At 39.7% G+C, this 17922-nt stretch overlaps 1 protein-coding gene across 2 annotated transcripts in view; it reads right to left on the bottom strand.

Annotated features, from left to right (window-relative positions):
- PIP5K1B (phosphatidylinositol-4-phosphate 5-kinase type 1 beta) overlaps positions 1-17922 on the bottom strand; it is a 359464-nt gene that overhangs the window by 132777 nt on the left and 208765 nt on the right. For both annotated transcript variants that reach the window (XM_005683717.3, XM_018052047.1), the window contains exon 7: positions 12609-12908. In XM_005683717.3, coding sequence (XP_005683774.1) covers positions 12609-12908 — 300 coding nt within the window. The remainder of the gene's footprint in view (positions 1-12608; positions 12909-17922) is intronic.

The raw sequence follows: 17922 nt of genomic DNA, 5'->3' as shown, positions 1-17922 counted from the left end.
TATCTGTGATGTCAAGCACTGCCTGGCTCAGAGCAAGTCCATAATAAATGTTAATGGAAACAATCTAGAGATGAACTGGGCCTTGGAAGTTGTCCTTACTGTCCACAAAATCATGCATTGGGTATTAAGCTACTTTGGTATCTACCTACAGGTTATTTCTAAGACAGAACTCTCCCTCTACCCAAAACTGGAATAGCTGGTTTTGAAATACCGAGAATTACTTGTCTGGCTCAAACTGAGGTATCTCTTGCTGAGTAGAAAGTCAGGTATGAACAGCAACATAGATGAGTATTTTGATCTTTGCAGCTACCCTGAAATTCTCTGGTATTGACCATCTTGCCCCGTGTGTTACTGCAATTGGAGCCCCTTTCTATCACACACCTGCATGAAAGCTGAAATGCAGCCAGTGTCACAGCTGGACAAAAAGTGTGTTAGTTGCTCAGTCATGTCCAACTCTTTGTGACCCTGTGGGCTCTAGTTTACCAGGCTCCTCTGTCCAAGGGATTCTCCAGGCAAGAATACTGGAGTGGGTTGCCATCTCCTTCACCAGCAGATCTTCCTGACTCAGGGATCAAACCTGGTCTCTGGCCTTGCAGGGAGAGACATGCATATTCTTTACCATTTGAGTCACCTGGAAAGTCCATCCATTCCAGTATTCTCACCTTGGAAATCCCAAGGACAGTGGAGCCTGGAGGACCACAGACCACGGAGCTGCATAAGAGTCAGACACGACTTAGTGACTAAACAACAATAGACACTGGACAAACGAGCAATATAAATGTACTTCAATTACTTTCCAGTCCACAACACTGATATGATGATTAACTCTAGGTCTATTCCATATCAGACCATTGGTACACTATTATCAAAGCTTGCTCTTATTATATTTATCAATTAGGTAAGAGTTATCATTTCAAAAATGTTGTTTCCTCTTGTGCTGTGCTTAGTCACTCAGTCGTGTCTGACTCTTTGTGACCCATGGACACCAAAAGACTAACACTGAAAAAAAAAAAAAACAAAAAAGAATCCACCTTCCAATTTAGGGGATGTTTGATCCCTGGTTGGGGAACTCAAGTTCCACATGCCACAGAGCAACTAAGCCTGTGTGCCACAACAAAGATCCCGACACAGCCAAATAAGTGATAATAATTTTTCTAACTATAAAAAATGTTCTCCAACTGAATAGCCTAGTAAAGAAATAAACTATAGAAAGCAGTTAAAAAAAAGACTAACACTAAGACAACTGCTATTCTGCTAAGTGATTTGAAGGGTGGGAAAGTGAAATCATACAGCTCCTATTCTCCTAGAGAGCAGATTTTAGTAGGCAAACGAAACATGTACCCATGGAGTCACAATATAATGTAGAAATACCAAAGGCTATAGAACAGAGTTAGATCAAGTGCTATGAGCACCAAAGTCACAGCATATTATTAGTGCTAAAGTCCTATACCTTGGGCCTCTCCTCAAAAATCTCTAGCAATTACATTAATGTGTGTATATGGGATGTATGATTAGCCTTTAGACTTAATCGTAAGTTCTTTTGTTTCATTTTCACCCTTCTTTCCTATATCCCCAAACTACTTCTTTATTGACCTTTTGCTTTGTTGAATTATATACTTAAGTAATTTTTTAACAATAGACTTAAATAAACACCTATAAGAATGGCTAAAATAAAATATAGAGACAACAGCTAATGTTGGTGGGAGTGAAAAGAAACTAGATCACTCATACACTGCTGGTGGGAATGCAAAATCGTACAGCTGCTCTGAAAAAGTTTAGCAATTTCTTCCCAAGTAAACACGTGCTTACCATACAACACAGAAGCTGCACTTGGGCATTTATGCAGAGAAATGAAAACTTGTGCTTATGCAGAAATCTTCATGCAAATATTCATAGCAGCTTTATTTGTAACAGTCAAAAACTAAAGAAAACTACATGTTATTCAGCAAGTGGTATATCCATACCATGAAACTCAGCAATAAAAAAGGGCAAACCACCAATACACAAAATAACTTGAATGGATCACAAGGTTATTATGCTGAGTGAAAAAAGCCCAACTCAGAGGTTACACCTGTATGATTCTTGAAATGACAAAACTGGAGGGACAGAAAACAATGATGGCTGCAACAGACTGGGGAGGGGCAGGATGAGGAAGCTGTGTGTGTGGCTACGTATAATACAGGGGCAGGAAGGATTTGTGTCAAGAATTGTCACTTGCTGCTTGTCAAGATACTTGACTATGTTGGTTTCAGAAATACATATATGCATCACACGGCATTGTTCAGTTCAGTTCACCTCAGTCACTCAACCGTGTCCAACTCTTTGCGACCCCATGAATCGCAGCAGCCAGGCCTCCCTGTCCATCACCAACTCCCGGAGTTCACCCAGACTCACATCCATCGAGTCCGTGATGCCATCCAGCCATCTCATCCTCGGTCGTCCCCTTCTCCTCCTGCCCCCAATCCCTCCCAGCATCAGAGTCTTTTCCAATAAGTCAATTCTTCACATGAGGTGTCCAAAGTACCGGAGCTTCAGCTTTAGCATCACTTCTTCCAAAGAAATCCCACTCCTTCCAAAGAACTTCTGATCTCCTTCAGAATGGACTGATTGGATCTCCTTGCAGTCCAAGGGACTCTCAAGAGTCTTCTCCAACACCACAGTTCAAAAGCATCAATTCTTCGGCGCTCAGCCTTCTTCACAGTCCAACTCTCACATCCATACATGACCACAGGGAAAACCACAGCCTTGACTAGACGGACCTTAGTCGGCAAAGTAATGTCTCTGCTTTTGAATATACTGTCTAGGTTGGTCATAACTTTTCTTCCAAGGAGTAAGCGTCTTTTTATTTCATGGCTGCAGTCACCATCTGCAGTGATTTTGGAGCCCCCAAAAATAAAGTCTGACACTGTTTCCACTGTTTCCCCATCTATTTCCCATGAAGTGATGGGACCAGATGCCATGATCTTCGTTTTCTGAATGTTGAGCTTTAAGCCAACTTTTTCACTCTCTTCTTTCACTTTGATCAAGAGGCTTTTTAGCTCCTCCTCACTTTCTGCCATAATGGTGGTGTCATCTGCATATCTGAGGTTATTGATATTTCTCCCAGCAATCTTGATTCCAGCTTGTGTTTCTTCCAGTCCAGCGTTTCTCATGATGTACTCTGCATAGAAGTTAAATAAGCAGGGTGACAATATACAGCCTTGACGTACTCTTTTTTCCTATTTGGAACCAGTCTGTTGTTCCATGTCCAGTTCTAACTGTTGCTTCCTGACCTGCATACAGATTTCTCAAGAGGCAGGTCAGGTGGTCTGATATTCCCATCTCTTTGAGAATTTTCCACAGTTTATTGTGATCCACACAGTCAAAGGCTTTGGCATAGTCAATAAAGCAGAAATAAATGTTTTTCTGGAACTCTCTTGCTTTTTCCATGATCCAGCGGATGTTGGTAGTTTGATCTCTGGTTCCTCTGCCTTTTCTAAAACCAGCTTGAACATCTGGGAGTTCACAGTTCACGTATTGCTGAAGTCTGGCTTGGAGAATTTCAAGCATTACTTTACTAGCATGTGAGATGAGTGCAATTGTGCGGTAGTTTAAGCATTCTTTGGCATTGCCTTTCTTTGGAATTGGAATGAAAACTGACCTTTTCCAGTCCTGTGGCCACTGCTGAGTTTTCCAAACTTGCTGGCATATTGAGTGCAGCACTTTCACAGCATCATCTTTCACGATTTGAAACAGCTCAACTGGAATTCCATCACCTCCACTAGCTTTGTTTGTAGTGATGCTTTCTAAAGCCCACTTGACTTCACATTCCAAGATGTCTGGCTCTAGATTAGTGATCACCTCATCATGATTATCTGGGTCATGAAGATCTTTTTTGTACAGTTCTTCCATGTATTCTTGCCACCTCTTCTTAATATCTTCTGCTTCTGTTAGATACATACCCATGCTCACATACAAATGAGTGCACGTAAAACTGGTGAAATCTCAAAAAGATCCCTGCACTGTACCCATGTCTATTTCCTAGTTGTAATATTGTACAAAAGTGCTATGAGATGTTACCATTGGGAAAGCTAGGTAAAGAGTATATGAGATCTCTCTGTACTTTTTCTTCCAACTGCATGCAAATCTACAATTATTTAAAAAATTTCTTCTTTTAATAAAAGATTTACAGGTAGGAAGCTTTTAAAAGTCCTTGCATATATGACAACGTTTTTATTTGCAGTTTCACAAGGAAATCTGGCCTGGCTAGATACAGAGATCTATGTCCAAGATCATTTTCCCTTAGACCAGAGCACAGAAGGCATTGCTTCACTGTTTCTCAGAAACTTTATGATTTTTTTTTCTTGCTTAAAGAATCTGAGTCCATAAGTTAGTTTCATTTACTTATTTTTTCACCAACTTTATCTTTTCTTTATGTAGGTATTACAGTGTTATCAATATAGCTAATAAGAGATAGCAAAACTCATAATTTAAAACAATGCAAATAAATGTATCATGAGATTATAGTGTTATTAAGACCTAATTTGCCAAACAGTGCATTCATCTATATCTTTTCAGGGAAGTAATCTTTCATCTCTGGAACAGAGATGCGGAGTCAATGATATCTCTTCCCATGATTTAGCTGAAGTCTAAAAACAAAGTTCAATTCCTCACTGATAAAGAAAATAGCCTAAATGTTAAGTGTTGTCATCAGTAAAAGATATACATCTTTTTTCTATTAGGTCTGAGGCATTTTTTCCCCCTTAAAGATAACTGGAAGGCAACCAATACATATTAAAAAAGAAAAGAACCTGCCTAAACTAATGCAAAAAAATTGCTAAACAAAATTATAGCTATGTAGTGAGCACTAACATTATGCTAAATTAAGTATTATAGAAAATAACCTACATTGTAACCCATACAAACATGTCCAGAGCTGAGAAGAATGTAATCTACAAATTTAGAACTTGCCATACACAGAAAGAAATCCCAGTTTGCAAAAAAAAAGTCTCAGTATTAAGACTAGTTTCATGAATATTTCATTAATATTAATATTTATGGCAACAGATGTTTGTGTAAAAAAAGTAAATTGGTTCCACACTAAATAAAAATTAATAAGTTTGCTGCTAAACAAAAAAATAATAAATGCAAAACAAGTCATTTAGGTTATTAATTATCAAGACTGTCTGATATGACTCCCACATGAAGGAATAAACTATTTGAATTGCAAACATGAATTTTCGCCACATCCCCAGAGTTATCAATAAATACCATAGGATGTAGTAATGTATCAAACTAATTAAATGATATGAGACTTTTTAGATTTTTTTCATGAATTATAGTAAATTAAAAAAATGAATACCAAATAGTTACTAATTGTTCTTTCAAAATTAATACATAAACTTCAAGTCATTTTAAATTTCATCATCTTATATGTACTGAATGTACACAATAAGCCAGGTACACAGTTGTAGAGAGGTATAAGCAATGAGCTTTAGGCTTTGAGACATTTAGTCTGGCTAGGGAGACAGGAAAATGTACCTAAAGGAAACAAGAATCAGCATCAAATAAATTCAAATGACTATAATACTGTTTCTATGGGAAAATAATTGAAAGATAAAAAAACTTTTGTTGCACAAATGACTTTGAACATGGGGACAATCAGTTCAGTTTTTCAAAAAACCCAAGTGATTCAAAAGGGAACTCATCTGCTTTATTAATTCTCAGGGCTATATCTGGCAGGCATGGCAGTGAAACTGGATGCCTCTTCCAAAAGAGACAGAACCTAAAAAACAGCTAAATATGTAAAAGTCACCAAAGATAGATTCTTTTTTTTGGAGGTGTGCCTAAACCTGTCTCCCTCTATCATCAGATAATTTATTCTTTTGTTCAAATATGTATTTCAATGAACTGTTACTAAGTACTGACTAAGCACCAGGCAACGAAGGCAGGTTTGATCCTCAGGCTCAAGGAACTACACGTGTTAAATCCCACAAAAGAGGTTAACCCTGGAGGCTTGGGCAACCCACAGCATGGTGGTCTTGGGGGAAGGCAGTCCTGAGATGAGTATGCAGGGGCCAGGTGAAGGAGAGAGGGGGAGAATGAACCTTCAGGGTGAGACATGCCTGAAAAGAGCAAAACCTTTAGAGAATGTATCCAGCCGATCAGAATGGCTGGGGAGCAAGGATGCTCTAGGGAAAGGGGAGAGACAAGGCTGAAACAGGACGCTGAAGGAGCATCTGGGGAAGCAGCAGGGATCAAATCAAGAGGGGTCTGAAAGTTTCAAGCTATGAAGTATGTATGGCTTCAAGAGCTGTTGGTCTTCCGAACTTAGGATGACTTTGGGGACAGCACTGGAAACATACTGAAAGAATGCTAGTGAAAACACCAGGCAAGGAAGGGTCTCTGCAAGGGCAGAGGCTGTGCGTCTGGAGGGAGCGGGCAGCCAAGAGTTATTTAGGAGGCAGATTGGACAGGATGTGGTGATTTACTGAGTGTGGAGAAAGAGGACAGAAAGGAGGATGGGAAGCGCAGCTGCAGGGAACTGAAGTGGGCAACTGGCTTCATGCCGACCACATTCCCCAGGTCAGAGAAGACAGGCAGATCAGGCTAGGGGAAGACAGCGGAGCCCCTGGGAAGAGCGGTGTTCACATAGGATGCGCCTCGCAGCTTGTCTGTCACACGGGGACCGCAGGGGACGGTTTGAATAAATCCTACCTTTTGTTTTTGATGACAAGTGACCTGTGCTGTCCTGGTGGTAGTTTCTACTGACATGACTCTTACCCCAGGCCAAGTTTTCTTATGGGTGTAGATGGCTGTCATAGCAGGCAGAGGGTGAGGCTAAGGAAGAGGTAATGATTCCAGAAAGGGAACCCCATTATTTCCATGTACTCCCCTAGACATAGCCTATAGGGAACAGCAGTGTGGGAGTCAAGGAGAACCAAGATCTGGATTCCTGCTCCTGGAAAGAGTCCTTTTTCTGAATTCTGTGGGGAAGTGGGTTCAGCAAGGTTGAAGGATAAAGTGCATTCTGTTTTCTAGAGGACTGCCAAGCAGCCAGAGTGCCATGTGGAGGAGTTGATAGGGATGGACCACAAGTGGGGTGGGGGCAGGTTTATAGGCAAGGGCCTGAGGCTGGGCTGCGAAAGCTGAGGAAGGGGACTCAGGGGTGCTCAGGGGGTGCAGGGGAAGATGGCCCTTGTCAAGAGGACTCAGTGCGGGTTAAGGTAGTTCAGGCCGTTTCAGATGCAGAGTCCAGAAGCAGCTCTGATGGGGAGTCAAGGAAGTAAGTAGTCTGTGGGGAACAGGGCACGATGCATGTGGGTCAAGCTGGGTCAGTGAGTCAGGAAGGTATCTTCCAGCCAGCAGTCATGCAGGGGAAATGGAGCCCTGAGTTCTGAGATGTCAAGCTGAAATATGAAAGAGGTGGGGGCAGGAAGTAGGAGTGACGGCAGGAAGAGGTTTAGGAGGCTTATCTTTTCTATCTGGGAACAGCAGAAAAGCTGGGGTCCAAAGGTCTGGGATTCCTGGCTTTACTACTTCTAAGCCCGTAAGAGGACCTGGCCCCAGAAAGGGGCTTTTGACATTATTTGGCTCCTGACTGCTTTTCTCTCCTACCTCACATGTTCCTTTACTATTAACTGTCACAACATCAAACAATTCTAGTTCTAGGAACATGCTATGCCATTTCATGCTTAACTCATATTATTTTCTCTGCCTAGAAATATGCTTCTACTTCTTTGCCTGGAGAACTCGTCTTTTTCAAAACCAAACTATGATGTTACCTACTCTAATTCCTATAAATGCCTTAGAATATCATCCTGGCACTAATACACAGAATGGCAATTGATTAAAAATAGAGGTCATTTACCCCATGTTGGCACACAGTAGGCCCGCAATACATGTGTCTGATAAGTGCGTGGAAGGATGTATCTGAATAGGGGTCTACCTCACCTTTCTTTGGCTGGGCTGTTGACACAGTAGTGCAGTCCCCCGCCTCATTTCTAGAGCCCTAGCAGTACTGCCTCACTCAGAGGAATGTTAATAGCAGAGATTCTCCATCCTTTGGGGCTGGAACCAGCCCCAGGGTGATCTCCCGTGCTCCCTGGATCTCCATAGCACCTTGTCTGGCACTAAAGTCAGTTTTCTACAAAGTGAGGGAAATGTCAGGGTCAGAGACGCTGCAGGCAATGCCAACCACACAACCTATTCTAGCCCTTCAGCGGATGACCTGAAGAAAGAGAGAGATGGGTCTGCCTGGCTCTAGGATGGGAGTCTTCTGCCTGGGGTGGGGTAGGGTAGAGGTGGGGGATGATGGGCTCCAGGGGATTCATGAACTGCTGCGTGGATAGGCATTTTTCTGGGGAAACAGTTCACAGCTTTCATCAGTTTCGCAAAGAGGTCCCTGACCTTTAAATATTAAGACCTACCATTCTAGAAACGTGCCCTCCTCCGGGCAGCTCTGATCTGAGAATCAGCTGCTGACTTCAGATTACAGAGGCCTTGGTCTTCACCAAGGAAGATCACAGAAGGGACTCAGGTTCCTCCATAGCATGCTGCTCACATGCCTAACCACCACCCCAAGAAGAGCCTTTTTAAAGACAAATGTGCAATTTAAGGAAGTTTCATTATCTGTGTCATTTACAGGTTCAAATGCAATGAAAGAGAGAGAGTTAGGCTTAGGATGACTCTACTCTGACCTTTATGTTCCTCAGCACAACAAATCCTCAAAAAATAAAAAGGCAAATCTCCAGGGACTCATTGCTGAAGAAGAGTCATGTTTGACCTCGTTCTATCAGGGCTGGGCTCAGGAAATGCTAATAAACAGACAAATCCTGTGCAATGGCTTTTTACATTTGACCTTTCCTTTTTTTTTTCCTGGCATAGGAGCCTTAGAAGACAGCAAGAAAAAGGCTTTCCATATTAAAGAGGCAAGAAATATATGCAAGCACACGCATACACGCACACGCAGAGAGCAAATCTAAAACTGTACTAAACTCTGGGGAACTGAGAGTCACTTTTCACCCACATCCTGTCAGAGTTGAAAAGCATAGAAAAAGGTTTCTACTAAAATGTATGTATGTTTTATTCTTTTTTTTTAAAGAAAAATATGAGTCACTCATATGCACCCAGATATCTGAACAGCTCAGCTGGATATTTTTGTTTGCTTGGTTCTCACTGTTCTTCCCATGATTTCTCAAAACATAGTTTTAAAAAAATCCTTACATTTGAGTCTGTAAATTTCAGTTGTTAAGAACACATGTTTTGTCCCTAAACAGGGTGGGCTCTGCCACTGACTGGCTAGGTGATGCTGGACAAGTTTCTTAATCTTTTTAGGAACTTAACTATTCACCAATTAAAATAGGAGTATGATCTTCCAAATTAAAAAAAAAGAGAGAGAAAAATGGGAGTGTGAATGGTACTGATGTCACATGGTGGCTGAGATAATGAAATGAAATAATGCAGTTAGGATATTAAGTGAAGTAAGTCAGACAAAGAAAGACAAATATATGGTATCACTTCTATGTGGAATATAAAAAAATAATATCGATACAAGTGAACTTACGAAACAAATAGACTCACAGACATAGAAAACAAAGTTATGGTTACCAAAGGGAAAGGAAGGAGAGGGATAAATAAGGAGTTTGGGATTAACATATACACAGTACTATATATAAAATAGATTACCAACATGAACCTACTATATAGCACAAGGTATATTGTATATATATCTTTTATATATATATATACACAAGACATTCAGTATCTTGTAATAACTATAATGGAAAAGAATCTGAAAAAGGAGATATATATATATATACACACACATACACATGTATAACTGAATCACTCTGCTGAATACTTGAAACTATCACAACACTGTAATGGTAAATCAATTATACTTCAATATTTTTTAAAAATAGAAAATCTTAGGCTAGCTTGGCAAACTTGAAGCATTCAATGAATGGCAGCTAAAGAACAGGAACCATGGGGTAAATCCTCTACCAATGAAAGAAATGATTCCAAGAATGCATCTTTCTGTGTTTTCATAAATGTTCTAATACACAGAAAGACAAAATGTGGCAACACTGGGGCTGTGCTTCTCAGGGAGGATCCCCGACTTTATACATTACATGGGGAGGTCAAGACTGCCTTCTTCACCTTCAGGTGAGCTCAAGCCTGGCAGAGAAGGGATCTTCCCTCCCCAGCAACAATGTGGGTCATCTGACCAGGTCCACAGAAGGCCCAGGAAGGCAAGACACACTGCATATTTCCCAGTGATCAGGCCCCATGAATCCTGTCCTCTCTTCTAGAAAACCGTGATCAGGCCTGGACCCAAACGCTCATCATCATTCCTTCGGCCCGTTTCCAACATGTTCAACTCAGCTGAGAACTGAGTGGTTCTCAAAAGTTCATCTGGACCGAGAAATAACATCCCTGACAATCTTTTTTTTCTTTTTTTTTTAATTTTTTATTTTTTTTTTAAATTTTAAAATCTTTAATTCTTACATGCGTTCCCAAACATGAACCCCCCTCCCACCTCCCTCCCCACAACATCTCTCTGGGTCATCCCCATGCACCAGCCCCAAGCAAGCTGCACCCCACGTCAGACATGGACCGGCGATTCAATTCTTATGTGACAGTATACATGTTAGAATTCCCATTCTCCCAAATCATCCCACCCTCTCCCTCTCCCTCTGAGTCCAAAAGTCTGGTATACACATCTGTGTCTTTTTTCCTGTCTTGCATACAGGGTCGTCATTGCCATCTTCCTAAATTCCATATATATGTGTTAGTATACTGTATTGGTGTTTTTCTTTCTGGCTTACTTCACTCTGTATAATTGGCTCCAGTTTCACCCATCTCATCAGAACTGATTCAAATGAATTCTTTTTAATGGCTGAGTAATACTCCATTGTGTATATGTACCACAGCTTTCTTATCCATTCATCTGCTGATGGACATCTAGGTTGTTTCCATGTCCTGGCTATTATAAACAGTGCTGCGATGAACATTGGGGTACATGTGTCTCTTTCAATTCTGGTTTCCTCGGTGTGTATGCCCAGCAGTGGGATTGCTGGGTCATAAGGTAGAAAGCCCAGAGATAAATCCACACACATATGGACACCTTATCTTTGACAAAGGAGGCAAGAATATACAATGGAGTAAAGACAATCTCTTTAACAAGTGGTGCTGGGAAAACTGGTCAACCACTTATAAAAGAATGAAACTAGATCACTTTCTATCACCGTACACAAAAATAAACTCAAAATGGATTAAAGATCTAAATGTAAGATCAGAAACTATAAAACTCCTAGAGGAGAACATAGGCAAAACACTCTCAGACATAAATCACAGCAGGATCCTCTATGATCCACCTCCCAGAATTCTGGAAATAAAAGCAAAAATAAACAAATGGGATCTAATTAAAATTAAAAGCTTCTGTACAACAAAGGAAAATATAAGCAAGGTGAAAAGACAGCCTTCTGAATGGGAGAAAATAATAGCAAATGAAACAACTGACAAACAACTAATCTCAAAAATATACAAGCAACTTCTGCAGCTCAATTCCAGAAAAATAAACGACCCAATCAAAAAATGGGCCAAAGAACTGAATAGACATTTCTCCAAAGAAGACATACGGATGGCTAACAAACACATGAAAAGATGCTCAACATCACTCATTATTAGAGAAATGCAAATCAAAACCACAATGAGGTACCACTTCACACCAGTCAGAATGGCTGCGATCCAAAAATCTGCAAGCAATAAATGCTGGAGAGGGTGTGGAGAAAAGGGAACCCTCCTACACTGTTGGTGGGAATGCAAACTAGTACAGCCACTATGGAGAACAGTGTGGAGATTCCTTAAAAAATTGCAAATAGAACTACCTGACAATCTTTTGACCAAATGATCATCATCCTTCAGAACCCAGCAGAGTTACATTCTCATTGCATTCTCATCTATTTCTCCAAAAGGGCTTTTACCTACTTTCTGTAAATTTACCATGTCAGAAACATTTATCCTCAACTTTGGTTTTAGTTTTTTTCTTGCACATTGCCGGCTGAGAACTCGCATCCTTTTGATAAAGGATTTGGCTACTTTGCATGGAAAGGCCTTTGCTCTGTCAAATCTCACTCCTGATTGCCTCCTATGCAGATCATATAAAGCAGTTTCAGTAAATGAACGCATCCCATGGTTTGGCATCTACAACGGATTTCTAGGGATCCATTTATCAATTGCATTAAGTGCATTTTCTCTAAGCTTCTCTCCCCTGTTGGAATCTTACTTCATCTAAGTTTTGTATTAATATGTGGCTTTTCTCAATAATCACTGTGTGAAACCCAAATTTCTTTTCCTTTTACTTTATCTTTCCCACAGAGGATGAAAAGAAACAAAAATCTTTGTGTCATTTGATCAAGGAAGGCTGACTTCGCTTATTAGTAAAATTAATAGACTCCAGACAACTGCGTTGTCATCCACCAGTTCCTTCAACAACAGGGAAGCATGGATCAGCACAAGGATTGGGAATGAGGGGATTCCATGTGTTGGCCTTTGGACCTCCCTTAAAAAAGTACATTACCACAGACAATTTTGCAAAGGCATTCACAACAATGACATTTCCTTACCCGGCAGTCTCTCTGAAGTGTCTTCATGAGTGCATTGTATGTTTCTGTATCAAAATACAATCCTTCATGCATGTCCTGCAGGAAATCTAAGTCCTTAAACGTGGGGCTAGATTTCTCTCTCTCTTTTCGGGATGCTCTTCGCTTATAGGTTGAGCCTTTCAAGTCATATGTAAAGTGCATTCTCATGGAGCGTGGTAAAACGTTGTTCATCACGACAATCCTGATGTTAATGCCCCCTGATTGCATGCAATACAGTCCATAAAATTTTGGCAAAAGAGTTCTTGGATTCTGGTTTAAATTCTAAAAAGAGAAAAAGAAAAAAAATGTTTAAAATGTACTTTTACAAAGCAACACTCCACTATGATGCGTTTTCATGTAAAATGATAATTAGAAATGGAATGTGATTACTCTTGTTAATAGTCATTGCTAAAATTTTGCTCTTCCAAATCTAGTTTCTAAGTCAGCATATGGGAACTGCAACTTTATCATTCTGAACTCAGGGTGTTAAAAGTGGCAAAGAGTCGGACACCACTGAGCGACTTCACTTTCCACTTTCATGCATTGGAGAAGGAAATGGCAACCCACTCCAGTGTTCTTGCTTGGAGAATCCCAGGGATGGCAGAACCTGGTGAGCTGCCATCTATGGGATCGCACAGAGTCGGACATGACTGAAGCGACTTAGCAGTAGCAGAACTGAAAATGGACAGAATTTCCTTCTTTAATTAGTTACAACTAAAAACAGACAGAGATGTGATTAGTGCCATGTGTGATTATTCTTTAAGGTAGCTCAAGAGAAAATTAATTGCTGGGGTACAAGGGTGGACATTTAAAATTTTAATAGCTCCTGAGAAACTGTCTTCTAAAATGACCAGACCAGTTCACAACCACATTTCATTAGGTTACATATATACCACCACCCTTACCAGTGCTGAATATTACCCTACTTTACAATCTCTGGAAGCAAGGTTGGTGAAAAATGAAAATGTGTTTTCAAGTTACTTTAAATGTGAATAACACAGAGAACTAGAGAAATTTAATATTCTTATGTATTTTTAGCCACCTCTTGAAGATAATTTTGTGTTATTCTCCTTTGCTTATTTTTCCTTAGGTTTTTGTCATTGTTGGAGTTCTTGATATATTCTGGATATTTATTACTTTCCTCTCCTACTTGGGGTAAATATTTTCTTCCAGTATGTGGTCTTTTTTGTTACAAAAATAGACAATCTAACTTTGTTTTTTGGCTGCCTCACAGAGCATGCAGAATTTCCCCAACCAGAGATGGGACCCACGACCCCCCTTCACTGGAAGCACAAAGTCTTAAGCATCAGACCACTGGGCTATAAAAATAAGGAATATGTGTCTGGTTTTGTTTCACTTTAAAAGTATGGGAAAACTGAAAAATAATTTTTGGGGTTGTTGTTGCTTAGTCGTTAAGTCACGTCCAGCTGCTTTGAGACTCCGTGAACTATAGCCAACCAGGCTCCTCTGTCCATGGGATTTTCCAGGCAAGAATACTGGGGTGGGTTGACATTTCCTTCTCCAGAGGATCTTTCCAACTGCAGGATCAAACCCATGTCTCTTCCATAGGTGGGCAGATTCCTAACCACTGAGCCCACAGGGAAGCACCAAAAATAGTTTACTAAAAGGCATTTATATAATCAAAACTCTCTCTTCTATCCTTAATTCTTCCCCCATTTCCCAGCTTTTCTGGAAAATGTTCCTCTTTCTATCATTCTGGAAATATTCTATGTGCTTATGTTAATTTGATATCTGGCATTATTTTTGGTTTTATAGATGTTTTGCCTTTTCATGTAGTTATATTTATGAACTTGTTTCTGATGCTTTTTTTGTTTCTTATTTAGCAAGGCTTTTTATACCCCAAGGTTATAAATTTCTTCTTTCTTCTTATAAGTTTTTAATAGTTTTGGTGATTACATTTGGTTTTTACTCTGTATGGGATTAATTTTTTTCTTTCAGTTTTACTGAGACATAACTGACATACAGCAGTGTGTAAGTTTGCATAGAGCACTGATCTGACATATACATCATAAAATGAGTACCACAGTAAGTTTAGAAGAGAGTTCTTAGGATTTACTCTCTTAACAACTTTCATGTGTAACAGCAGTCCCAAATCTTTTTGGCACCAGGGACCGGTTTCACGGAAGACAATTTTTCCACGCATGGACCCAGGGGTTTTGGAGGAGATGGTTTTAGGTGACTCAAGTACATTACATTTATTGTGCTAGTGATAACTGTATTTACAGCTGCTCCCCAGGGCCAGCATCACTGCCTCAGCTCCACCTCATATCATCAGCCATTGGATTTGCATTAGGAGTATGCAACCTAGATCCTGTGCATATGCAGTTCACAGTAGGGTTTGCACTCCTACGAGAATCTAAGACCACCACTGATCTGACAGGTGGCAGAGCACAGGCCGTAACGTGAGTGACACAGAGTGACTGTAAGTACAGATGAAGCTTCACTTGCTCACCTCCTGCTGTGCAGCCTGGTCCCTAACAGTACCAGTCTGTAGCCCAGGGTTTGGGGACCCCTGATATATAACATGCAGCAGTTTTCATTATATTTATCATGTTTACATTAACATCCCTAGTAGTTATTTATCTTGTAACTAGAAGCTTGTACCTTTTGACTACCTTCCTCTAACTACCCCTTCCCCCCACCTCCCACCTCTGGTAACCACAAATCTGATCTCCTTTTCTATGTGCTTGTTTTGAAGTAAAATTGACCTACATAACTATGCTAGTTCCTGTTAGACAACATAGTGATTAGATATTTCTATACATTTCAAACTGATCACCACAGTAAGTCTAGTTAAAACCTATCAACACAAAGATACTACATATAGTCCCCACACCGTCCATTTCATAGCTATGACTTATTTATTTTGCAACTGGAAGTTTGTACCTCTTAATTTCCCTCACCTGTTTCTCTCCTCCCCTGACCCTTCCCTCTGACAACCACCTCTTTTGTTCTCTGTGTCTATGACGCTGTTTCTGTTTTATGTTTGATCATTTATTTGTTTTTAGATTCCACATGTAAGTAAAACAATACTGTATTTGTCTTTCTCTGTATGGCTTATTGTCACAAATGGCAAGATTTCATTCTTTTTTTCTGGTTGAGTAATACTTCATTACATATGTATATCATATCTTCTTTTTCCATTCATTTAATGATGGGCACTTGAGTTGCTTCCATATCTTGGCTTTTGTAAAATAATGGTGCAGTGAACACAGGGATGCATATGTCTTTTCAAATCAGTGTTTTTGTTTCCTTTGAATAAGTCCCAGGAGTGGTATTTCTGGATCATACATAGTTCTGTTTTTAATTTTTTGAGGAATCTCCATACTGTTTTCCATAGTAAAGTAGTTTACATTCCCATCAATGGGCATGAGGGTTCCCTTTTCTCTACATCCTTGCCAACACTTTCTATTTGTTGTCTTTTTGATAATACCTACTCTGACAGATGCGAGGTGATATCTCACTGTGGCTTAGATCTGCATCTCTCTGATGATTAGTTATATTAAGCATCTTTTCCTGTGCCATCTGTATATCTTCTCTGGGAAAATGTCTAGTCACAGTGTGCCCAATTTATTTTCATTTTTTTGTTGAAGTATATTTGATTTATAATGTGTTAGCTTCTGGTGTACAGCAGAATGATTCAGTTACATATATACACACATACACATATATACATATATGTATAACTTTATACATATATAAGTAACTTTTTCAGATTCTTTTCCACTATAGTTTTTAGAAGATACTGAATATAGTTCCCTGTGCTATACAGTAGACCCTGCTGTTAATCAATTTTATATAAAATAGTACATCTATTAATCCCAAATTCCTAATTTATCTCTCTACCTCTTTCCCTTTTGGTAAGTGTAAGTCTGTTTTCTATGTCTGTGAGACTCTCACTGTTTTGAAATTAAGCTCATTTGCATTTTCTTGGTTCCACATATAAATGATACCACATACTTCTTTATCTGACTTAATTTCCCTTAGTAAGAGAATCTCTAGGTCCATCCATGTTGCTGCAATTGGCATTATTTACATTTTATGGATGATTAATATTCCATTATTTATATATGTACCATATCTTCTTTATCCATTCACCTGTTGAGGGATGCTAAGGTTGCTTCCATGTCTTGGTTACTGTAAATAGTGCTATGAACACTGGGGTGCATCTTTTCAAATTAGAGTTTCTCCACCTATATGCCTAAGAGTGGGACTGCAAAATCATATGGTAGAAATATTTTTAGTTTTTCAAGGAATTTCCATACTGTTCTCCACAGTGGCTACACCAATTCACATTCCCACCAATAGTGTAGGAGAGCTTCTTTTTCTGCACATCCTGTCCAGTATTTATTATTTATAGACTTTTTAGGATGGCCATTCTGATGGGTGTGAGGTGATACCTCACTGGAGTTGTGTTTTTTTTTTTAATAATTTCACAATTTTATTTATTTATTTTTTCATTTTTATTTTTACTTTATTTTGCTTTACAATACTGTATTGGTTTTGCCATACATTGACATGAATCAGCCATGGGTGTACATGAGTTCCCAATCCTGAACCCCCCTCCCACCCCATATCATCTCTCTGGATCATCCCCATGCACCAGCCCCAAGCATCCTGTATCCTGTATCAAACATAGACTGGTGATTCATTTCTTACATGATAGTATACATGTTTCAATGCCATTCTCCCAAATCATCCCACCCTCTCCCTCTCCAACAGAGTCCAAAAGTCTGTTCTATACATCTGTGTCTCTTTTGTTGTCTCGAATACAGGCTTATCATTGCCATCTTTCTAAATTCCATATATGTGTGTTAGTATACTGTATTGATGTTTTTCTTTCTGGCTTACTTCACTCTGTATAATCGGCTCCAGTTTCATCCACCTCATTAGAACTGATTCAAATGTATTCTTTTTAATGGCTGAATAATACTCCATTGTGTATATGTACCACAGCTTTCTTATCCATTCATCTGCTGATGGACATCTAGGTTGTTTCCATGTCCTGGCTATTATAAACAGTGCTGTGATGAACATTAGGGTACACGTCTCTCTTTCAACTCTGGTTTCCTCAGTGTGTATGCCCAGCAGTGGGATTGCTGGGTCGTAAGGCAGTTCTATTTGCAATTTTTTAAGGAATCTCCATACTGTTCTCCATAGTGGCTGTACTAGTTTGCATTCCCACCAACAGTGTAAGAGGGTTCCCTTTTCTCCACACCCTCTCCAGCATTTATTGCTTGTAGACTTTTGGATCGCTGCCATTCTGACTGGTGTG

This window comes from Capra hircus, chromosome 8 (genome assembly GCF_001704415.2).
Source record: "Capra hircus breed San Clemente chromosome 8, ASM170441v1, whole genome shotgun sequence".
In the NCBI taxonomy this organism is placed as follows: domain Eukaryota; kingdom Metazoa; phylum Chordata; class Mammalia; order Artiodactyla; family Bovidae; genus Capra; species Capra hircus.
The sequence above is the reverse complement of the archived record's forward strand: the minus strand, read 5'-3'. Positions and strand labels throughout refer to the sequence as shown.